Raw genomic sequence first — 25910 nt, 5'->3', positions numbered from 1 at the left:
TCCCAGTTATCCCTCCCAGAAAGGTGTGTCTGGCGTAGCGTTGGCTGAGGGTTCAAGGCCCCTCTTCCTTCCCCTCCACATCCTCCCGCTGCCCCACAGCATTGTCTCGTTTCACTGTTCATACAATGACTGCTGCTGCACGCCATGGTCTACCGCTCCCACCCCGACCCCGCCCCTCGTCTCCTCGTCACCTCTCTGCTCCGGGTTGTGCCGCTATTATACGACTGCCCGTTGGGCGTCGATTGCACGCCTTACTGTCCTTCTGGGATCCCTCTTCTGTGGTCCTTCTCAAGGTTTCCTCCCCTCGGTGTTTGCATAGTTTTACCTCGTCCTTTAGTTAAACTGGGATTCAGGGCTGGACATTGTCTTGACTTATTTGTGTCATTGATTTAGAAATCTGTGATTATGGAACATGGCCATTGAACTCCTCCTCCTCCTCTCCTCCTCCTCCCCACAGGCCCTGTTGAAGCTCCCCTCCCACATCTCCCAGAGTGAGGAGGTGCTTGGGTTCTTCGAAACCAACGCAGAGGACATCAACCCTCCCAAAGAGTGAGTGTCCCTGACTGCTAGCGTTCGCTCCGGACCACACAAGACACAATGGATGTCATTGAGTTTTAGTTTGTTCGCGACCATAGCCGTCTCAGAAGTCGTTAAACACTGCCCTCTGGTGGCGTGTAAGGGTGTGTGTGTCTCTCTGTTTGTGTGTGTGTGTGTGTGTGTGTGTGTGTGTGTGTGTGTGTGTGTGTGTGTGTGTGTGTGTGTGTGTGTGTGTGTGTGTGTGTGTGTGTGTGTGTGTGTGTGTGTGTGTGTGTGTGTGTGTGTGCATGCATATGATTATGGGGTTGTGTTCAGTGTGCATGTATGATTATGTGTGTTGATGTTTGTGCATGCATGTGATTGTTTGAGTGTGTTGACGTGTGTGTGCATGCCTGATTGTGTGAGTGTGTTGACGTGTTTGATGCACATAAACGTGTTTTTGGGGTGATCCCATGTGTGTGTGTATGCATGTGATTGTTTAAGGGTGTGCACATGATTTTGTATGCTTGTTTGTGCTGCATGCACATAATTATGTGTGTTCAGATAAAGCTGAGATTCTTTAGATTTGTTTGATTAATTAGAATTTGTGCTTTCCAGCGACTTGTGAAATGGCTTAAACTAAGAAACAAGACTTATAAAGTTCGAGACTACGCAGATTTGCTCAACCTAAAGGGCAAGTTAAGCCACTGTTTCAGCTGGGATTTGAACACTATTTAAAGATGAGTGGAGAGCTCTGAGAAGGAGGCGGCGCGCTACGACCAGTGCCAACTTTGTGATACTGAGAAGCTAAACTCCTCACTCAGACTTGGACATCAAAATAAAGCGCTGTTCAGATGGAGCTCCTCAAATCCACCCCCATCGCAGTCTGGACTCCCTCTCAGACACACGATCATCAACATCAACGGCTGTCCCTCCAGCTCCACGCATCACACACACCGTCGCATTATACTATAACGACATATCCGAGAGGCTTCTCCCGCTCTCGGACGCCGCATTGAACCGGTGCCCAGGCAAAGCGCTACACGTCCACACACGCCTCGCCTCGGGCGTCCCTTTGTCGTGACGTCACAGAGTATACTGACGACAAGACCGTTACCGGTGTTCGAGGCAGAGCGGAACGCTCACATAGAGTGGAATCAATAACTGTGTTGAGTGTTGACGATCATATAAGACATATTACCATGTGTTTGGGGAACAAAACCATGTGTTTGCAGCCACAAAGTGCCTGCAAGAAAGCTGGTAACCTTGGCAGCAATACTGTCAACATCATGTCATTCCTTGTGACAAGACAGGGCCCTGGTGGCAGGCCATCAAAGATGCGCTGTCATATTAAATCGCAATAGATATAGTCCCCATATATACAGTAGTTGAAAAGATGTAGACGTTGCAAATGATGGACCCTATATTTTGGTATTTTTTAGTTTGTTTAGAGAAAAACTGATCAAAATCTAGCTTTGAATCCAAACTTGTTCATTAGCTGGTTTTTACTTTATTTGCAGGCCAAATTGCCCAGCCCTATGTTCACAAAACATGTGGGTGTGTTTGCAATGCATGCATACGATTGTGTGTGTGCACACATAATTTCCCACGGTGGGTGCCTGTGTGTCCATAATTGTGTGTGTGTTTACCTACATGCATGTGCACATGATGGTATATATAATACATGTGCCTGTGTGTGTGTATGTGTGTACTGCGTGCAGTCATGTGTGGGGTGTGTGGGTCATGCCTATTAAATTAGGCAGCTGTACCGGAGGTCTGATCCATGTTAATCCATCCATCAGGGATGATGGATGGTGAAGGGTGAGGGGTCACTAGCCCTCATAATGATGATGTGTAGATGGGACAGCTGATACCAGCAGCTCCATATCCCAGGAGGTGGACAAAGGAGGAGCAAGGGTTCAGGGCACAGCAGGGCTTTTAGATTATGAATGGCTTTGGGGAATAAATCATAAATTAGAATGCAGCCAGTTGTGCTATTGGCTATTGTATATAGGGCCATCTTATCCAATGAGCCTCTGCTTTGGTTGCCACAAGGTGGCGCCATACATCAGCCGATGTCAATGCTGTTGAAAGTTCAGTACTTTGAATTGGTTTCATGTTAAGTCCCTCAACCATATATTGCTGTTGCAGCAGGCAGCTACTCCTGATGGCAGTTTAATTGATTTGTTTCCATGTGGGAGAGAATCTTCAGCCACTGAATTTCATTTTGAGTGATGGTTGGTGAGATTAGATTGGTGAAAACTCTCCAACTAAAAGAGGGTAGGGGGAATGGCAGAGACATGAATTAGCAATATTCACCTTGATAATCTAAAATAGCACACAATTAAATGACCAGGTTTAACTTTCTTTTAAGAAATTCAGGTATAATTCCCAGAAAAATATGTTCTATTTGATGCAGTTCTGCTTTGTTTGCAAGGCTGAAATCTGAGTTGATGAGCAGCTGATGGTATCAATCAAGCAAATAAACGACATGCCTGCATTTAAAAAGAAAGCTGTTCTATTGCCAGAAAGACATGTTTTTCTGTTTAATAATTCCTTTCATTATACTTGTTGGTTCACTTGTCTATTGTTTCAAGATCTGAAGATCCCTTCCCTAGGTCACACAGCATTCTCCCTCTCCCTTCCTCCCTCTCTTGCCATCTTCTCTCCACCCCTCTGCCTCACTCTCCCTCCCCTATCTTCCTCCCCACCCCCATCCCCCCCTTCTTCACACACACACGCACACACAAATTACGGCCCGTTCGTGATCTTGAGTGATTTGACGGCCTTGTGACCTAATTTTGAACAACGGTGTTGGCCACAAGCAGAGCTATTAGTGGCTCAAACTCCCTCACACTTACAATCCTCTCCAATGACATCATCCTTCACTGATGATCTCGCCTTACTGGGGATTTTAAGGGTGTGTTTGTGTGTGTGTGTGTGTGTGTTTGAGTATGCATGAGTGCATCAAAGAGAATGCTGGTGCTGGTTGTGATGTGTGGTGTGAAGGAAAACGTTTTTACTTAAGGATCTGCATGCTCACACTGCAAGTCTCTGCACAAAGGCACTTCCGTACATGATCGTAATTATTTTGTACTTATTATGGTTGACCCCCGCAACCTTTGAGGCGGAGGTCGTGACGCTCAGATGAGTGTGATTGTACGCAAAGCAGACACTCTGTTTCCATTCGGCCAGACTACAAAGACCAAGTTAGAATGTGCTAGCAGATGGCACGTTTTAGCTCAATCTAAGCAGTTAACGATCTGAACTAATCTTTCCTCTGTGCTTGTTGCACACGTTGTGAATCAGAATGCAGCTGAAGCTAAACTGTGCCATAAGTGGTTTATCCCTTCAGTTAGAAAAAAACAAAAACGGCAAAAATTCACCTCGGAAAAACAACATATGCACAGAGTCTTAAACATTTTAATAGCGCTTGGACATGTTTTCTCGCCCCTGAACCTGCCCAACATTTATTCGTTTTTACTGGTGTTCAGAGGAGAGCGGTCAGTGCCAGAATTGTGTGCTCATTTCTTTTTCTGGGAAGAATATTGTAGAAGTGCTGGTTGCTGTAGATTGTTCTCTCGTAGCAGGGCCTGGGAAGAAAGCCCTTTGCAGCCATGGTATATCCTTCTTAATACATACATGGTTTATTAAGGCATGTATTGTGCACCAGATGAGCACATTCTTTTCAAATGAATGACTGGATATTTTTGTTTACCGCAATACAGATTTTATTATTACGGATTTATTGCACAGATGGGATGGGGGGGCGAACTTTGTTAGCACTCAGGTTAAGAGACAGGTTAAGAGACTGCTGTTGTGACGCCTGTATAGTGTGTAGAGTGTGAGGATGTGTTATTTCTACGGTGGCTCCTTTGATGGATTAACAGTTGAGCTAACAAAAAATAAAAGGGTTACTGGGTTTAAAAGCAAAATTGACTCTTTCTGTGTGCAGCTTCCATAAACCCCTGGTTTTAGAAATCATGTGAGGATGCCTCTTCTTTTATTAATTGAGGTACCATCATCCGAAGTGACTTACAGTGAATTGGGTTACATGTCATTAAGGAGCGGGTAGGGGTAAGTGCATCTTGCTGTAGGCCACAGGTAGACTGTGGACCATCTGATGTGGAGGTAGTTTACCTGGGGGGAAGAAATACACAAAGCTTTATTGGGATTTTAAAATGGTTGACGTAAGTACACACTGTCCCACAGCAGGTAAAAGCACCTTCTGTTGTTTTCATGTTCAGTGTTATTAGTGTTCATCAATTACACTAGGTCCAAGTAGAGCAGCATGTGGTTTCGTAAGTACTGTTTTTTCTCTCTCGGTTAACCGTGAACCATTTCAAACCACAGGTCGGCAAACAGTCCTTGGTGAATGTTTGACAGGGGCTATCCAGTTTGTCCATGTTGTCTCATCCATAGCCACTGCCAGCCTTGACCTTACCCTTACTACCTGCTGTCCTCATACCGACCAATAGTCTCATTTCAATTCAGTCATTCAGATCGGGACCTGGGAAATAAAGTAATTCCCACAAGCAACAGTTCAAACAGATACTTGTCCTTAAAAACAAATACTTTGAAGAGACTGTGTTTGATATCTTTCTGTAGGTATCCTTGGGCAAGTTGCCCTTACCACTACTTGCTCATTAATGAGTGATGTATATAAAATAAAAGTAACAGACACTGTAAATTGATTTGGGGAAGTGCCTTCTAAGTATGTGTTTCAGCTTGGATACAGACTGCAGCAGTATAATTAACCCAAAAAGCACCCACTCCTCCTTCCCTCGGTGAATCAGCGTGGACCCTCCCCACCCCACACACACTAGCACACACACACACACACACACACACACACTTGGCGTGCATTCTTAACAAGGGTTTGGCGAATAGTTTGGACGTCATCGAGCTATTGGATGGCCACTATTCAGAGCGGGGATATTTTAATAGAAGTGAATTGGCAGCGTCTCGCACTGTAACCAGTTGCTGCTGGTGTGGGAGACCAGCACATTTACTGGTCACTCTAATCTCTACCCCACACACACACACACACACACACACACACACACACACACACACACACACACACACACACACACACACACACACACACACACACACACTTATATACACACAAATATCTATACACACACACTTTGACCATGGCTTTCTGGTGTTGTTTGTTTTTCAGAGATCTCGGAGGCTCCTGTAAACGTAAAGGTAAGCTGAAGCATATTGACCTGCTTTAAACGTATTGTTGTAACTCCACCTGTTGCCCCACCAGCCCAGCTCCCCCTCGTTGACTGCTTGCTGCAGGATGTGATTCGTTTTTTGGGGATTCTAATGTTTTGAGTATTGTGCTTAATGACGTACAGGTGGGAGTTTGTTGTGAATTCACACCATTGTGTTGATACTCAAGGGCAGCAAACTATGAACGAGAAATAATATGGAGAACTTATGTCATACATTTTAACAGTTGGCAAGCTCAGCCTAACCAATCATAGCCTTATTTAGATTGCAGGGTTTAAAGGCAACCATAAATTAAAATGAAGCATGTCTTACTTCCGTTATATAAATACATACGTTTAGGTACAACTGGATTAGCATGTGGCTAAATAGAGGGTTTTTGTTGGATTGTGAGAAAAATACAAAACACCAGAACCACCGCCAGCTAGCCAGCTGTGTGCTAGCCAAATGTGTGCTATCCAGCTGTTTGTTAGCCAGCTGTTTGTCAGCCAGCTGTGTGCTAGCCCATTGTTGGCGTCATACAAGGGGGGGAGGGGGGCTATTGTCAAGGCCAGTGCCGACAGAGTAACGTCATCGCTACATCTTTACAGTTGTCCAAGAATTATGTTATTTATGACATTTTCAATGTCAAATAACTAATAAATATTTGGTATAATAAATGAATGACATGACTGTGGAAATGTTCTGACACAATGATGTAGTCTGGGGCCGGGCGTTCGAGCCGTGGGTATAATTGAGGGAGTGTGTCTTGGAGAGATTTATATGATGCAGTACAGGACTTGCATGCATGTGGCTTGATTAACAGCTGTACATTTGTTATTTGCACAGCTGTGCATAATCAAAATGTTTTGTATTTTCGATCTGTCTCTTGATATGCATGAGTTCTCTGAATATTTTCATGCAATTCTAAATTTGTTATTAATCTTGCAAGCAGATGTTTATTCCCCCTTTCTGCTGGCTTTTCACACTGAATTATGAAATGAGCAGAAGAACCACCATACATAACCATCAATTACTTTTCCCCTCTGTTGACCTACTGTATTGTAAGCTGACAGCCAATAAAATGCAAGACAAATTTAAGCTAATTTCTTTATACGGTCGATGCTATCGGTACTTTATGCAACTCGGAATTCCTGTGTCATAGTGAAATGGAAAGATTTCCTAATTTCAGCCATATGTGTGTGTGTGTGTGTGTGTGTGTGTGTATGAGTATGCGTGTGTGTTTGTGTGTGTGTGTGTGTGTCTGTGTGTGCGTCTTTCGTGCTTGCAGCCGGCGATGAGTCTTCACCAGTTATTAATTTAGTTTCCATATTGACTGCCCTGGAAAATTGCTTATGCTGAGAATGTAATATGCACTGATAATGTATTTTATTTGAATCTATTTTTAAATCAAAACACGTATCGTTGGTTTGAAAAATGAAAAAACAGGCCTATTCTCCATATGATCATACCTAACGTGTGGTTCTTGTCATCGTTGTCGGCCATAGTTAGCCTTCATTCCTTGTGTTAGTCAATGCCAGGACCGCCTGTCTGGACTTGGGGGTTAACACTACAACCGCAGCTTGACTAGCGTTGTTTTAGTTCTATTCTCTGCACCAGAGGATACCAGAGAAAGTGTGCCTGGTCTGTGGTGAATTTGTGCTGTTGCTGCATCTTATGGTCACCATAATAACATGGGGTGGCCTGGCCCAAGCGCACAGTAAGCCCTGACCCTACTGGGGAGAGAGACTGCATGCGGTCGGGGTGGTTGGTGGCGGGGAGAACTGTTTACCTGGCGTGGCTAAAGGACCCATGAACTCCCAGGCTATCTCTCAGCAGCTTAGGTTAAACAGCTACCAGGTCCCGACTGCCACCGTTTAAATACCCCTTTCTCTGTCATTCTGTCCAGCAAGGTTGATCAAAAAGGATGTATTGCACTGAACCAGGTACTATGTAAATATGAGAGAGAGAGAGAGAGAGAGAGAGAGAGAGAGAGAGAGAGAGAGAGAGAGAGAGAGAGAGAGAGAGAGAGAGAGAGAGAGAGAGAGAGAGAGAGAGAGAGAGAGCTCAGTGTTAGTGTTCATGTGGACAGCAGACTGAGTTTGTAGTGTGTGTAGTGGAGGTTTCCGTGGCCAGTGGAAAGCATGTGAGTGAACTGAGTCAGGGAGTGTGTTTATGTGCTGCTGCCGCCTCCTCACTGTCTTCACTTCAGCTGCAAGCTCAGGGGGCCATATAGGGAATGGACTGGGCTTGTGTGCGTGTGTTTGAGTAGGTCTGTTGTGGAAGGCTTGTGCTTGTTGTTTGTTTTGGGGTTTTGGGGTTTTGGGGTTTTGGGGTTTTGGGGTTTTGCGTGCAAAATTCATCTGACTGTGCTGTGTTCGTACCGTTTGTGTTTGTGTGTGTGTGTGTGTGTGTGTGTGTGTGTGTGTGTGTGTGTGTGTGTGTGTGTGTGTGTGTGTGTGTGTGTGTGTGTGTGTGTGTGTGTGTGTGTGCGTGCGTGCGTGCGCGCGTTTGTGCTTTATGTTTTTTAACAATCCAATCAGCGCTGAGTTTGCAATATAAAACTGACAACGAGTTGAAATCAATGTTGTTATTTGTTGTAGTCTATACTTTACTGATTGCATTCATGCTTCAAAAACCTTGAAACTCTAGAGATGTTTTCCTATTCACACATTCAGCTACGTTCTGGAATAATTCTGTCTTGCCCCCTTTCACACATAGCATACCGGAATAGATGGGCCAGGGGATACTCCAGCAGGTGGCGGTAGTGCAACATCGTCATAAAACTGATGGAAGTGGATGCCAGTCACCATAAAACGGTCCAATTTCCAGTCATTCTTTAAAAAGAGGGCTTCTATGCAAACGAAAGAAGCAGAATTTACATTGATATTGAATCCTCCGAAAAGCATTGGTGCGTCACGATAAATAGTTGCGGACTCTACTACATCATCAGTCTATTGGGTTTTTAGAGTGTCTTACATACGACAGACATCATTCTTTTCGTGCCTCTTCCGGCAATGTTACTGCTTTCATTTACAATACAGCCTTACCGGCAGTTATACGGAAAAGTAACTTGGTCCTGAGCAGGCAAATCTACACCGTAGATTTCCTGGAATAGCAATCCATGTTCACATTCACATATGACCCCATGCAGGAATTGTTCAGAAACATTGCAGGGAAAGACTGCATGTTTGAAAGGGGATTTATCCCTAAAGCCCTATTGGTCATGGTCACACTTCTTGGTTGCCCAAATTCGTCAGCCTTGTCCGTCTAAAAAAATATGAATAAATGTCATCCCTGGGTCCCTCGAAAATCGAAGTTCATCAACAGCGTTATTCATTTGTCATGATTATCCATTGTCCATTTGAAACTCCATTTAGAGTTACAAAAAGAAAAACACTTGCATGTCCGTTTCCCCTTCATTACACACCCTTGTCTATGCTTCAACAAACAGAAAATCACTACAGAGACATAATAAACATAAAGGATGCATACTATACAGGTTGCAGAAAATGTTGGTGTGAGCAGTCTGATCAATTGTGTGTACATGGCTTTAATAAGAATGACGAGAATGAGACCTGAGGAATGAAAAATTAGAACATGTCAGGTGCTGTGTGACGACAAGAACTTCGCCCTCAACAATTGCAAGTGTGACCACACCTTTTGTATTGGATGCAATATCGCATTTCCCAGATAGTTGTGTGAATGCTCCAAAGTGGGCGGGGGCTCGCAGGGGCGGGAAAAAAGTTGAACTTCAGTTAACTTTATGCAAATGTGCGCCGAGTGAGCGGTTACCATTCGGTGTCATGATGTGCCAATCGACATTCAGTGAGTCCTAGAACCATATGAACTCCTTTTGAATTACATTTCCTGGCTTTAAGCACTTTAATCATCAACTTTGCAAAGCTGCAACGAGAGAGAGGGCGCGGGGCCGTGCTTTGCGATGTCTACATCTGGTGGGGCCGTGCAGCGGGCCCTTGTTGCACAGCGACTATGACATTTGCCACTTTGGGGCACACGCGTGGGCAGTCGTTCATGTACAGCTCTTTTGTGCAACACGTTTCTCCTTGTTAGTTTTTATACAGTGTGCGATTTGGATTTCCCGCTCACTGAAATGCATCAATTATCCCCTCCATTCCATCTCCCTGCAGTTCCCATGCACCTCCCATGGGAGGCGTGTGTTTGTGTGTGCGTGTGTGTGTGTGTACATTTCAGTGTGTGCTGCTTGTGCGTTTATATGCAAGATAGCCATACTGGAAAGGCCAATGAATGCATTCATAGGGTCGGCCTCACCCAAAGAAGAGTTAACCCATCAAGAGCCAAACATACAAAGTTTGTGTGTGCCAGGCATGCAAAGGAGATTTATCCACGGCAGGAAGTAATTATGATAAATGGTCGTTCTCTAATTGCCGGGTTAATAAAGATGAACTGTTTGGGCAGCGAGCTGCTCCCTGTCGATATTAAATGGCTGAATAAAGAGCTCCTTTAAAGGATAGCTCAAAGCTACACTTTAATCTAAGTCAACAGACATTTAACGCCTTATTGACTGAGTAGAGTCCACTCCACTGTTATGTGCAATCTTTCATTGGATTTCCGTGCATGCTTTTTGGGAGAGGTTTAAAAGATCCATGATGTTAAAAACCAGGGGAAAGCCATTATGAACCGTGCACCCTATGAGAGCGCCTCCTCTTCAATCCTGGGGGCCTGCGTTATTGGCAGAAACAAGAGGATAGTGCTAGAATAGAGCAAGGGCAGGCCAAATAGTACTGGGTTTGATCCCCGGTATCTGCAGCCTAAGTCATAGGCATCATTGAGCAAGATGGCCAAGCCCCCTAACTGCTCTAAGGCGTGATGGAAGTGTGTTTGAAATCTTCAAGTTGCTAAGAACGCATCTGCTAAATAACAAAAGTTTGAAAAAAACACAAAGAATAGCAACACACATTAAAGAGTTGCATGATCGTGCCTTAATGTTAAATGCAAGCTCGTATTGCTGTTGTGTCACCGTTGCATTACTGTTGTGCTTGTTTGGACACACTTCCTGTGCCTGCTCCAGTCTTCCTCTCGGGGGGCCACATACTCACTCAGTGACATGATTGCATCTGTGTTACATTGAGAGCAGCAGAGCCGGGGTCCTCTCCTCCTCATCTCCAACTTCCCCTTCTGCAGCTGCCGGGGCTAACAAATAGCTCTAGTCTAGTCCATCTGCAACGTCTTTGACACACAACTCTGCGCCCCCCCCCCCCCCCCCCCTCCAACCATGCTCCTGTTAACCGTATTCCACTGTCAAACGCTGTCTGTTATATAAATCGACAAATTCCAATATCTGGCTGCCATCGCTACAAAAGGCTAAAACATTGGCAGCAGAAAAGACTCCCGAAGCTTCCCTTATCGCAGACTTCCAAACTGTCATGGAGGTTTTTCTTTTCTGGATAGATCTTGATGATGGTGAGGGGCGGGACAGAGGTTTATGGGGAGTGAAGGTGTCTCAGAGTACGAGGTCGGGAGGATGGGCGGGAGGGGGGAAGGAAGTGGGTGTAGAAATCGGAGTCAGGAGAAACGTAAACAGAATGAGTGGGTAATCTGATGGCGACACCCCTCCCAACTATACCCCAACCCAAGAGGAGAATGCTTTCTTTTCAGAGCTCATAAATACTGCCTGGATTACGCTGTATAGACGGGCCTGAGGTCCATATTACACTCTATAAGGCACCTCTTCCCTTCCAACACACACACACAACCTCACACACGAATGCAGACACACGAATGGAGTACAAGTTATCAACACACATAGACACGCACACAATGCACTTTTGAGAGACGCAAGTCAACCAAGGTAGTGATTAATATGAGCTGAAGGACGTATTCAGGCATCTTTAAAAAACTTGATCTGTAGGATTATTTTCCACAACATTTTGAGCTTGGCTTTTTCCATCAAACTGCTGCGTTTCTTATTCTGGCCATGTGTTCTTGTTGAGGTGAACATTTCATATGCTGAGGTTGTAATGTTAGCTCTGCTGTTCAGCCGCTCACTTTTCACACATGCTCTGTTTTCAGCAAACCAGGTCGCTGAAAACAGTGCATGTTTAATAATAACAATAGTTAAACAGAAAAGTATGTTTAAAAATTGTTATGAGCCATTATTCAGTTTCGTACTCTTTGGAGGTATTTTTTTTTTACCAGAGATACAAACAAGTGTCACCACACTGTTTTTAACATTCCTCATACTACAAATTGCAAGTACTTTCATTAGTGGGCCATGGGCAGACATTTATTTCCATGGAAATCTTCAAGGTAAAAATAGAAATACCTTAAATTGTGAAGTACAATTTACTTGCTAAATCAATTCACCCAAACGTGTTATGAACATATGGTTTTGAGGAAAATAGCTGAAATGCTTGAGGAATTACAACCTAATACTTATCTTCTTGGACTGTTATTTCCTCTTGGAGGACACCAAGTGAGGAGATAATCCTTATTTGGATAAAGGAAAAAATGAGTTCCTGGTCTGTCATAAGGTAGTAGTCACTGTCTTTAACTGACCACATAATGATATTAATCTCAAACACTTATCTCGAAGCCTCACATTCCATCGATTGGATAAGCAGTTTGATATCATTCATCTTGAAGGTGTTCTAGTTCCTAGACACTTTCTTGAAAACGTCAGACACAAATTGAGATATTGTATTTCTTCTGGCACGTTCTGTGGCAATGATGAGAGAATGAAGCATTCTACTTGAAATGCTAGAGGTTCAATACAAGAAGCATAATGAAGAACACAATTGATTTAAATGAATGCCCACTCATACATACAGTTTGTTGGACAAGATTAGTTTGAATTTGTTCATAAGCTTATGCCGATGTGTGAATTACATCAGAGCTGTGGCTTGTTGAACAGCAGCTGCCACTTAGTTAGTTTTGCTCCAACATTTGATTTTCTTTGTGCATTTTCTTTTTCAGGCATGCTTTGTTTATGGTATCTCTAGATTTAAACCTCAAGTGTGTGTTGCTTGAGATTGGATGTGTACCTTAACTATTCGCATGCTATACACGCCTTCTATTTTCGCCATTGTTTTGGTGGTTACCGCGGCGATTTGTCCCTGGTCAATAAGTCAAAGGATGAAGATTCAGTTACTAAGTTGACATCAAACTTAACTGAATGAGATAATAAACGATCAGCTCATGAAAGAGGTGTCATAATATTACAATTAGTTCACTGCTGGTTCTCATAAAGTCAACTCGAAAAAGTCGGACAGAAAAAAAAGAACGCTAGGAGGATTCCTGTTGGTTGGTGAGAGAAAAAAAGAATGAGCAGAGAAGGATTGTCATTGGCTGGTGTGCATGCTTTAGTCTGAGCTCTAGTGTTTCATAGAGGTAGAGGGCGGGCCTGCTGAGCTCCGCTCCCGCCTCCTTCATCTGGTTCTATTTAAGGCCTCCAGTGTCGACTTGTATGATTGGCGTACGTTACTCCCCGCCCCCCCACTCCTCTTTCTCCAACTCCGGCCCCCCCGACCAGAGAGAAGGAGGCTTTTCAGCAGACTGTTTATTTTCCAGAGGAAACTGTTTCTCTTTGCCTCTGCACTGTCCAGTCCACAACTGGGTCACTAGTTCCACTCCTCCTCTTCCATATCATCCGCTCGCTTTCCTTCTTTCCTTTCCTCTCCCTCCTCTTTCTGTTCTTATGTTCACTGTCCTCTTGTCCACTTCTTTCTCTTTTATTGACTTCGCCTTCTCCTCGTCGCAACTGTTGTTGGACTATATACGGACGTAGGGGCCCCTCGACATTACCAGATGGGATCTTCTTCCGAGCCAAGCGCCTGATGCATTGCGTTGTGGAGAGAGGCCTTTTCTCTTCCTCCTCCTCCTCCTCCTCCTCCTCCTCAGGTCCCTGGGTCTCCCTGGTCGCCCCTTGATGTTGGGCTGGAGATAGGGAGGAGGGACACCTCTCTGGGGCCAGACGGGACTCGGCGGGCGGAGATGTGCTGAGTGCCTCTCTGTCACTGGCCAAGGAGCCCCCCGTGGTCGACAGGGCCGATGGCACAGCGGCCGGCGCCCGTCGCGGGCCGCCCTCGGGGGTCCGTGTCCGGCAGCTGGCTGACGGCGTGCTTCTTTCCGTCCACGCCAGGTCTGGACGCGTCCGACCCCATGCTGCTGGAGCAGTACGTGGTGGTGGCCGGCTACGAGAAGCAGGAGCCGGCCGAGATCAGCCTGCAGGCCGGGGAGGTGGTGGACGTCATCGAGAAGAGCGAGAGTGGTAAGTGACGGCGATGACGACAACACACCCACACACACACACACACACACACAGTCACACACACACACACACACACACACACACACACACACACACACACACACACACACACACACACACACACACACACACACACACACACACACACACATACACACACACACACACACACACACACACACACACACACAGACGTTTACTGCATACAGTTAGGGGCACAAACGACATGTGGTGCGCAAATGACAAATCCTCACGTGCACACGCGCATACACATTCATACAACAACAAATGCACAAAAAAAAAACCTGCAGGTTGGCCTGTTTGCCAGCTGTTATCCAGGCCCTCTACGGAACACGTTCAAGCACTTTTGTTTAAACAGTGTTTGATTCCATTCCCTGATGCAGCCCCTCCCCTGTTCTCCTTATCTCACCCTTCCTCTCCCACTCTCTTGCTCCCTCTCTCTCTTTCTCTCTCTAGTCCTCTTGCCTCTCTTGCTCCCCCCTTTTTCTCTCCCTCACCCCTTCTTTGTCTGCAGACCCTCTCTTGCTCGTGTCTTATCCCCGGGTTTGCGCCATGCTTCGGTCAGCAGTCAGGCCCCCCCCCGCCACCGTTGTTGGTTTAGGCTGGGGTCCAAGCTGTTGCCTTTAGCGGGAGGAATGTCCTCTAGGCTTATTCTAATTATTTTGCTTTACTTTAATGGAAAGCGGGGAAGACATAGAGGGGGCTTTACAGATGCCAGCTGCAGAGAGGCCTGACTCAGCTGGTTTCGTAAGACATGAGTAGAAACACATTGGGAGGACGTTGATGTCGTCAAGTTTAGGAACACAATCGTCTTTGCACAAAGCACATAGCATAAGCACTAATGGTTGTTTTATTTTGATAACGTTTTTTTGTTACTACAATTGTTTGGTTTGACGGTGGTATGAATTTAAAGAAATAAAATTAAAACACGTTGCTATTATTGATGTTGGGCCAAATCGGTTTATTATCTAACACCATATGGTATGAGGCATGCTAAGGAGTTTTTTTAATACTATTGACTTCCTGGATAGAACACAGCTCAATCGTTGATCATTCCCAGTGTTTCAATACTATAGCCAGAAAAGGAAAAACCTTTTCCGACGTTTCCCTTTTCGGAACATTTATCATCTGAAACGGTAGAGTGACCTTATAGTGGTGGGATCCGCCAAGGAGGACTGAAAAACAATCTCTTCAACGGCATGCTCCGAACGTAAAGAAAAAATATGAATCGAAGTCAGAGGGCTTCTGGGAGAGATATAAATTGCAGGGGAAAAGTGGAAATGGCGATCGGAGGCGGCTGGGATGGGTTAATCTCAGCGTGACTGAAACCCCATGGCCTCCTCGGGAGGCCTTAAGGGAGAGGTAATGGAGTGGTTTCTGCTTTGAAGTTTTACATGGCCGGCCGGCCCCCAGTTTGCAAGTTTGTTTTCCCTTCCTGGACCTAAGAAGGACCCAATCCCCTCCGCGGGCGGTGGTGGTGGGCGGGGGGGGACCACGCTTCAGGTTGATATTCAAACACCTTGAAGTCTGTCTTTTCTATACAAGACCTCCCCTACAGGATGTGTTTGAATGTGGAAACTGTGACCCCTTGTGCGTTCAAGCAGAGTGTGCGGCAAACTGTATGTTTTAGCTTTTGATCGCCCTGCAACTCAAGCACTCACTTTTTGAGGATCTTGCTCGGGTTATGATCCGTGCACAGTAGGAAAGTTTCAGTGGCTCTACAACCGATTTATTACCCAAACCGTTCCCGGTCAGTTTCTTTTTTGTTTCCATGGAGGAAAATTGTGTTTTCATACCATATCTCTTTCCACTTCCTTAAGCTATCTTGCTATTAATTAATAATTGCCTATTTATTTATTTGAGTAACTTGCCAGGTTTCCTAAACTATTGGTTTGTAACTATCTGTTAAAACTGCAGTTAAAACCAAAAGATCCAATGTAAATCCATCTTAAAATTCATCTTAAACACCTTTGACATATTTACGAGGCACCAATGGACAATTTCAGTGTTTGAAGTTACAGTAAATACAACCCCCGCCCTCTTACATCTTGCTGCAGGGGTTGCTTCCAAGAGCAATGAACTCAGGGCTGAACGTCACTCTGGAGATGAAGGCAGGCCTAAAGCTGGATTGGTGACACCGATCAAACTCAAGCCAAAGCAGCAAACACTAACAATTCCAGGTGCAAAGCCATCAGGTTTAGCATCCGTTCTTCTTGGCAAGATCAACCGCTGTGCATTGAAAATCCTTTCCGACACTCTTACAGATGTAATCAGTTAAAGTAGGGGAATCATAAAAAAGAAAAGACCTTTGAATTACCTTCCATTGCTTTCTTGATTACTAGAGGGTGGATTCGTTTCCGAGGAATCACAGAGCTGTGCTGAAGCAGGCATTTAGTTATCAATAGATTCATCCATTCATGACAGTGCACTAGACTGTACTGTATTCACCACAACACAATCACTTTGTTTGGAAAACGTCCAAGATAGAAATAAAACATTGAAACACCAATGCACATTTTTACTTCAGTGAGTTATCCCGAGCCAAAGGTTGCCTCACCTTTCAGTGAAGCTGCTATATACAGAATGTACACCATGCTGTGCCTGTGATTGTTTAGTGTGGTCATAGATTTTCCCTTACCTTAGATTAGATAATATATGCCTTTGACAGGGCACTGAATCTAGGTCAGGGCTTTAAGCAAGCTCAGCTTTCTCTCTTTTCCAGCTTTCAGACCCCGGCCAAGGCAGGACTTTCCATTGCGCTAGTCTGATGAGGACGTTTTTTTGTTTGGGTTCTTGGCCTATTCTGCATTAGTTGCTTTAGTGTTTTTATATTGTAATGATTCAATGTGTTCATTTGTGGATACAACGTTTTTCAATACAGTCCACTGTTGATTCTAGATGCAGTGCTATTGCTGCCAAGTTCTGGGACCTAGTATGCAATTTTTCAAATTATGTATGTTTGCATACTTTTTTGTTTGAGACATACTCTATAGTTGGTATTTTATGGAATATAAATTGATATTATACCTATTGAAACCAAATCAGCCAAACATCCCTCATGACTCCATAAAGCATGTTGCCTAAAGCTTCCTCCCGTTCCTCCTAGTTGGATCTTTCTTGTCCATTTTCCCAAGTTTGCCAGGAGAGAGCGAGGCGCTTACTAGAGAGCAGAGAGAGTGCTGGGTCAAACTCGAAGGGAATATGGAAAAATCCATTTCCTGCCAAACGTAGCGCTTCATGGAGGTTTATTCATTACAATGGTTTAATGTATCCTCCAGGATGCCTCCAGGGCTTACGTTATATGGGACTAAACGCGCACCGTTGTTAAACTGTAGTACTTAGCACCTGGCTATCAGGTCAGTTGAAAAATAATTGCGGATAATCGCAACTTTCAATTCAATTTAGAGTTCATGTTATTTTGCAGGCTATCCCTTTCGCCTTTGGTCCATATTCAGAGAGAACCCCTTTTGAATGAAGTCATGAAGTCGTCTGAATCCGAATATGCCAAATGATCTTATGGAATGTCTGTGTTGGAGAAGACAGCCCTGATCGCTCAGACCCTCAGGCATCCCCCGAGCCGCCCTCAGCCAGCCCTCCAGTACCACCCGGTGTATCTGCGGTAATTGGGGATGTTTGAAATCCATCCGGAAATCCTTTTAGTGGGGTAGGGTAGTTTAGTGGAAAGGCTACGGTGTTCCACTCCTTACTCAAAGGTACTGGGATCAATCCCACATTTCCACAACATACTATCCTTGGGCAGGATGCCCTCAACCCTGTAGTGGCTCCTGAAGGGCACATTTCTTCATGCAATACAGTCTCGTCTTTTTGGTCTGATGATGAATTCAATCCATCACACCCACACATAGGATTCGACCATGAAGGTAAACCCACTCTCTACGGTTCGAGGGTGTGCAGGCGAAGCCAAGGATTTCTGTGTCTCCGATTCGCAGAAGCACATAAAAAAAAAGAGCGAGGGAGAGAGAAAGAGAGATTGCCATGAGGGGGTTCATTCAGAAGCTAAGAAGGAGGCGAGAAGGAGGTGAGGTTGTTCCTTAGGTCAACATCAGCCCTTGAATATTCTTGAACAGTCCTTTTTGTGCCGTCGTTCACTTCCCCCAGTGTAGAGGAGCGACCCAGGTAATGGAGTACTCTGGTGTGTCAGGAAACACAGTGGAACAGTGTGTATGTTTGTAGCTAGATATATATCCCACCTTCACTCTGATAACAGATACTCTGTTAATAAATAGAAGAAGCTGGGGATCAATGGGTTTGTTTTTTCCCTTCCTGCAATGCGCTCTACTCCTGACAGCGGTGTTACATATCTGCTGACAAACTGAACCACTGCATTCCTTATCACTGAAGAACCTGACCTACAAGATAGAATAGAGCACACAACACTGACTGATGCTACTTAAAGTAAAGCTGTGATTTATCCTGCAAATGCACACTAAAATCAATAGACACCTAAACAATTAAACTACAACTTTGGTTTGTTGTTTCCGCTATGGAGTGTAATGCAGGCAATCTGCAATTCTAGTCATTCATAATTATGGATAAAGCCTGACAATATGTATCAGACAGATATTGCTATTTATTAATCCTATTGGTTGATTCATTGACCAGGAGGAAATGGAGAATCTGGAGTTCTGCTCACTCTTTCTGGCTCAGCTGTAAATCTGTTGTTGATTACAGTAAAAAATGGCGGCCGGGGTCTTTAACTTGATAGAGTTTCCAGATGGCAGGTACCGTATGGTAGACAAATGAGACTAAAAGGCTCCTCTATGTCTCTATGTCTCTCTCTCTCTCTCTCTCTCTCTCTCTCTCTCTCTCTCTCTCTCTCTCTCTCTCTCTCTCTCTCTCTCTCTCTCTCTCTCTCTCTCTCTCTCTCTCTCTCTCTCTCTCTCTCTCTCTCTCTCTCTCTCTCTCTCTCTCTCTCTCTCTCTCTCTCTCTCTCTCTCTCTCTCTCTCTCTCTCTCTCCTATCTCTGTCCTCTAACTAGATGTGCAGAATGTAGGCTAAATAACCGTAAGCAGACAGTTTTATCGCTTGAACGTCTCGGGCTCGGCATAGGCTGACGTCACCCCAGTTTCCCCCCGTCCAGAATATCCAGCCAGTTATTCCACCCTTCACAGCTGTATAACTGTAACACACGTTACTCCATACTTATTAACAGTAAGCTCACAATCACACATTCAAACAGGAATTCAGGGCTAAAGTGGATTATTATATGTTTGGTTATTATACCGAGCAAGAGTTTCTTGCTCTCTTGCTCTCAAGTGACAGGAAGAGCTGTCTTTGTATTCACTGTTGTTATTTACACATTATCCCCTGGTTGATACACTTTTGTTGATGGTCTTGTTGATTTCTGTTTAAGGCTGTACCTAAACCAAGACAAAGTCCTGCATGTCTCGTCGTATAATCAGCCGTTGTGACCTTTAACCTGCTGTGTCTCCCCCACATCAATCTGTAGTGCGCTGTGGTCGCTCTCTCTCTCATGTCAGACCCGATGGCGTTTTCTTCTCTGTCTGAAGTTGTGAACATTTTAGTTTCATGTGTGTGGTTAGGATCTCAACATTCTGATGTTTATGATGTATATGAAATCACTTTGGGGGGAAGAATCATATTGTTGTATTCAAGCCATGATCACGTCAGGAGGAGAGTTAAAAGGCAAAAACAATAATGCTGATCTCAGAACCACAAGCTGTTGTGGTTCTACCCTCGCAGGGAAGTAAATTCATTGCAAAGAAGCTGCCCAATGGTATTTCTCATAATACCAAGGGTTCAAAAAAGTCAGAATGTGCAATGTTGTAATGTAAACATCGGTCTGGCTGCATTACTTTTTTTTTTTGCATATCTTGATACAGAACAGACAGAAAGCAGAAAACCTCCCACCAAGACAATATCTCCCTTCTGGGGGTGTTAACATTGAGTGGAGACACACACACACACACACACACACACACACACACACACACACACACACACACACACACACACACACACACACACACACACACACACACACACACACACACACACACACACACACACACACACACACACACACACACACACACACTCCCCTGTACATTCACTTATCCATGTGCACCTACATGAACGCAAGCTAACACGCACACAGAAAATATTCCTCTTCAATCTTATTCCTCCCATAGCTGAACATCCCTACTACCCAGAAAAACGTATGTTAGAGACAGTGCATACTTCTGCTGAGGTCATCTTTCCCATTCCCGTAGATCTGCGCATGATCTGCCTCAATACTTTTTGGCTCTCAAAATGTAGCATAAATAAGTCCCAATGCTATTGGGTCTAATCTAATTGCTTGTTTGAATTAAGGCTTATAATGAAAGACATATAGCAGACCCTGTGTTGAATCGTTTTTTCTTTTAATTGCTCTGATTCCCACCTGCCCAATATAAGACTGAGCCAGGAAGTCATCAGGGTTGTAATGGGGCGTGCCAGCTTTTTGCTCTGCGTTCTTTTATGGTCTCTTTTAAAGGTTGAGTGAACTCAGCCCAAGCACCTGCCGATAGGGGGGCAGGAAAAAATAAAACCGTGGCGGTCCAAGCCATCAATAACATCGCATGTTTACTCAGCACTGTCCAGGTGACCCCGTGAATTTGCGCTGTATTCTCATTCAGAAGTTTGAGCTGAATGCTTTCAATTTAGTGGAGAGGGTGTTTGCTTACATTTGAACCAGTGTCAGTACCAGTTTGTAAAACGTATGTTGAAGGGGAACTGCTTTTCCCATGATGCCATGGTAGTGTGAGAATTGGATTTTGCAGCATAGCTAGAAATGTTTATTGGCTTTGGACAAGACGCATTGGCTTTGGAAGAGACTTTCCACTTTTTTATTCCCTAAGGGTAATTATCTGTAATTTACAAACGTGTTTTTCTTGATTTCCTGCCTTTAAAAGGATGCTCTTTGTTTGTGTCAAGTATAATCGACAGCAGTCACATTACATGAATGTAACTTTTTTGGTGATGGATTTTAGATTGTTGAATCTTTAAGCTAATGTTTTTCCCTCAAAGTAGAAGAAAATATTTAGTAAAAGGGTACAGTCAGTAGTAACAAACTGGTCAAAATTCTGGGGGTTCCGAGATTTCTGAGACCAGTGATGGAGTATTAAAGTTGAGCAGCACATTACACGGCCTGTTATGTTCTTGATTCCTGGCCAACACGGGGCTCAGTTTCAGACACAGCGCAGGTATTCTCGCTCCCCTACCCACACTAAACCCCCTAAACCTGAGTGCATGAGTAGAGTGCAGTAATAGAGTGCAACTTCACAACTGATGGTGGAGCTATCCCCCGTTGTAGCCAAGCCCTTTTTGTCAGTGTCAAGTTCGGTGGTGTTCAATGACAGCAAGACATTTGTTCTCAAACCCCAATAAATTGGTGAGATTTTAGTGAAAGAAGAGCCCATTGAAATCTCCCTTTTTTGTTTCATTACTTTCCATAAAAAGTAGATGCCAATTAAACCCAGTTCTTTGTTTGTTAGTTTATTAGGGCCTAAAGAATATGCCATTGCGTCAGACATCCCACTTGGACCATGGATGGACATATTTGATGGCCCTTAACCCATTGTAAAACATTTATTCTTTAAAAGGCAGAATTAGCATGTGCAATGCAGCATCTAACATCTACTCTTGAGAGTTGTTGAGAGAGCTGCATGCCTTATTGTTTTGTGTTACCACTACAAACGATTTGTATGCGGTGTCTGTTTGTCACAGTCAAGAGTATCACACAAGTGTGTGAGGTTGAAGGGAGACTTTAATGGACTTGATCTGCTTCGGTCTTAGCATTTTTTGTTTCACAATACATTTTCGAAATGTCCACCGATTTTGTTTGGAGGGAATTGCTGTCCTCAGGCCTAGCACAATAAAAACTAAATTATGAAATTATGTCTTTAATGAAACAGTGCTGTTGTGTGTATGTTTTAAGTCATTTATCAGTGTATCCCTGGCGCCAATGTTCAACATATGATACCACTCCAAACCAAACAATAAGACAATTGCAAAATACCAATTTGGGGCCAGTTTTATCAGCCCAGTTGGTCACACCCATTGATTCATGATTGATACTGATGGAAAGCAGGTTCCTAGAATGCTGTTGCTTTATAAGATACCACAATTGTCTTCCCCTCTGATGTTTTTGGCTCTGCAGCCGAAGACTATCAGTCCGACTCAATTCAAGTTCTCTACATGTCCTTTGCTAATTAATTTCACTGCTCCAGAAAGATGTTTCCAATGATCTGCCCAGAGACCAACACAGTGGGCACAGGCTCAAATGATGACTCAGTGGGTTGAGAGAGATACATAATTGGATCAGCACCGTGCTCATCTTCCAAGTGTAGCTGCGGTTTTACAGATATCAAACTGCAGATAAATGAATTTAATAGATAGTGTACGAATTTATCTAGAAGACATCATTGATTAATTCATGTGCAAGATGAGCTCATGCCTTGAAGTTACAGTTTAACTTGCGTAACCGTGTTTAGTTTTTATCATATGGTTTGTCTGTAGACGCATGAGTCACTAGATATGCGCTGGCTAAGTTAGCCCTGATAGCAAAGCTTAGCGGGGAGTTTGTGTGTGTGATTCACATGACATGCTACATTAGCTCTATCATAGAAAGCTAACATGCAGCATGTCCTAGGTCTTATCTGTCCGCAGATATATGTGACGATACAATAGCCTGCTAGGTTAGCTTGCTAGATTAACTTGCTAGGTTAGCTTGCTAAATTGTGTGTGTCTGTGTGTGTCTCCATTAGGTTGGTGGTTTGTGAGCACCGCAGAGGAGCAGGGCTGGGTCCCCGCCACGTATCTGAACTCCCACAGCGGAACCCGAGACGACCTCGACCTAGGGGCCTCCAAGGCTGGGGAAGGTAAGACACTTAAGTGTTACGAGAAAGAAACACACACACACACACACACACACACACATGCACGCACGCGCACACACACACACACACACACACACACACACACACACACACACACACACACACACACACACACACACACACACACACACACACACACACACACACACACACACACACACACACACACACACAAGCACAGCTTATCATGGTTAAAAATACTTGCACACACACACATATTTCCATCTCGGACAAAATACAACAGAACCACCCAAGGGCTACCACACTATCTGTCTGTTAGCTGTGGCTAGGCCCACTCCCCTGCCCGACTCTCCGGTGAACAGCCTACTGATTCAGACGAGCTTAAGTCAATACAGACAGGAAGAGGGCCAGGAGCCATGGGGGCCACAGACGTCCACAGAGGTGTGTTTAGCAGAACGGGGCTCTACAGTGAAGGCACTGTACGCCGCCGAGATTGGACCCTCCGCAATGGATGAAACATAAAGCCAAACACACACATACACACACACACCTATCATTGAAGCACACACTGACACCTATTGTGGGCTGTCACCTGTCAACAGCAGAGAGTTATTAACACAATGGTGTTTAATCACTGTGGCATCACTTTGGATCAATCAGCAATTACAGGAGCTTTGAAATAGCAGATTAAAGGCTCTGGCAGAGTTACGCCATTCATTCACCATTCAGAAGAGGATTCAACCAGTCAAAAATTGACTGAACGTCTATAAAACAAAGTCACACATTGATGAGCGGCTAGGGGTTAGACAGCTTGCCACGCGATTACCCAGCCCCTTATTAACAATACCTTTCCGATGAAAAAATATCCTTTGTTATGTTGTTTATGTTATCTTGGAATCAGAGCAAGTCTGCAAGTCCCCAAATCCCATACAGGAAACGCCTTATACATAAATGATGAATATTCCAATAAATGCTCACATAGGTCACACAAGCGTCAAGATTTCCCCCAGGTGGCCGGGTGTCATCGTGCTTGAACCCATTTCACATTCCCTCCGTATTATTGCACAATTAACGTTGACGGATTCTTAACGCACACAGGCAAACTACATCGCATCATAAATTCACACAAACAGCCGGAATCGTTGTTCGATGTTTACTGCTGCGAGTTAGTCCTATTTCAGTTTTGACAGGTTAGTGCTTTAAGTGCGACAGCATACACATTCAGACACGAAATGTAGGCGCCACGCTTGTTAACTGGTGCAAAAGCGATGATGTTGCACATCGCTAATGAATGTAATTTACAATCACTTCAGTCAGAGAGACAACTTTACGCTGTTGCGCTTTCTGCACTTGGTTAAAGGGGAGCCCACATCTCTTTTAGTATTGTATATCTTCAGGGCGGGAAAGTGCAGCGGAATACATTACTGTAATGGCTTGACAGTTTTACAATGCGATGAATACCTTTCACCCACCCTGTTTGGACTTCCAAAACCCTTATTAACTACTTGAATATTTCTTAATGCATGCCTACCAAATATGCACTTGCATACCGCAGAGGCCACACAAATATGCTCACGTGTACAAAACCATGTGTGTGTGCACACGCACACAAAGTGGTGCATTTTTCGCAGACACAGATAGCTGGCAGATGGTTGTCGTAGAGACAACCAGTCAGTGTACATAGTGTTTATTGGCCCGGTCAGGCTATAGAATGTCTCACCACCAATCAGTGCATTGCTGTCAATTCCACAGCCTCTAGCAGTCAACTCACTAACTCTGTTGCAGAGAAATTAGATATAGAGATATTGGGATATTGGGATGTAACTGTAATGTCACTATATATTATATATTTGGTGCTTTCTAAAGGATGGTTTGACTGGTTCTTGAATGAAAAGTGCTCTTAAGTTGAATGTATAAAGTTAAATGTGTATCCCTATAGTGCATTGATATTTTTAGGAGAGTGGATTAAAACAGTGTTTTGTCTCCCCTGGTTTGGTTGGTTGGGTCTAAATTATTAAAAATGATTTGGCATTTTGATTTAGAGTTAAACTTGTTTCTTCCATGTCTGCTTTTTGACAGCTAGTATCCACCAGTCAATGTTTTTTATAATAACCAGGTTTTATTTTTTATTTTAAACCCATTTGGAAGCATATTTCCTAGAGTTAGTACAAATCTCAGATGTTTCTAGATTGTTGCCAATTTCTCATTTCTCATTTTGAGACCATGTCAAGATCCAGCAAATAACACACACACACACAACACTCACACACACACACACACACACACACACACACACACACACACACACACACACACACACACACACACACACAACACTCACACACACACACACACACACACACACACACACACACACACACACACACACACACACACACACACACACACACACACACACACACACACACACACACACACACACACACACACACACACACACACACACAGGACTGAACTCTTAAGCCGTCTCGAGCTGCAATGTGCGCCCCAGATGTTGGTAAACAACAATGCTAATTATATGCCATGGAGAGAGAAGGAGGCTCAGGTTGTTTCAACACTTCCTTCCTGGTATCATCCAACCATTCATCTCATCTGTCCTCACTCACCGTCACCTTGTGGTCTTTTTAGATGTTCCCACATGTCACTAATAACACCCTTTAACAGTTCCATCCATGTTTTGTGTTTGCAAATGTTTGTTTTTTGCTTCCCAACCCCCAACCCATGTTCGTACCCCATGGTGTGCTCTATGTGTTTGTGTGTCTAAATAACACCTCACTCATCCCTCTGTCAGTTACTAAGCGACGCAAGTCTCACCTTAAGAGGCTGGACCGGCGCTGGACTTTGGGTGGTGTCATCAGCAGGCAGCAAAGTCGAGGTGACACCAGACTTGATTCTGCACCTCCTCCTCCCTCTCTTCACCCATTCCACCTTATCTACCCTTCCCTCCCCCGGCCTAGCTGCCTTCCTTATCTTACCTCCATCCTTCCCTCCCGCTC

General features: G+C 44.2%; 1 protein-coding gene across 2 annotated transcripts in view; it reads left to right on the top strand.

Moving 5' to 3' along the window:
- LOC132473444 (SH3 and PX domain-containing protein 2A-like) overlaps positions 1-25910 on the top strand; it is a 46688-nt gene that overhangs the window by 12770 nt on the left and 8008 nt on the right. Inside the window, exons 5-9 of one of the 2 annotated variants that reach the window (XM_060073583.1) lie at positions 458-549; positions 5705-5733; positions 13862-13990; positions 22801-22914; positions 25706-25789. In XM_060073583.1, coding sequence (XP_059929566.1) covers positions 458-549; positions 5705-5733; positions 13862-13990; positions 22801-22914; positions 25706-25789 — 448 coding nt within the window. The remainder of the gene's footprint in view (positions 1-457; positions 550-5704; positions 5734-13861; positions 13991-22800; positions 22915-25705; positions 25790-25910) is intronic. The other variant, XM_060073584.1, reaches the window with a different exon arrangement.

Source organism: Gadus macrocephalus, chromosome 15, assembly GCF_031168955.1.
Source record: "Gadus macrocephalus chromosome 15, ASM3116895v1".
In the NCBI taxonomy this organism is placed as follows: Eukaryota; Metazoa; Chordata; class Actinopteri; order Gadiformes; family Gadidae; genus Gadus; species Gadus macrocephalus.
Note: the sequence above shows the minus strand (reverse complement) of the source record. Positions and strands in the feature narration are given on the sequence as shown.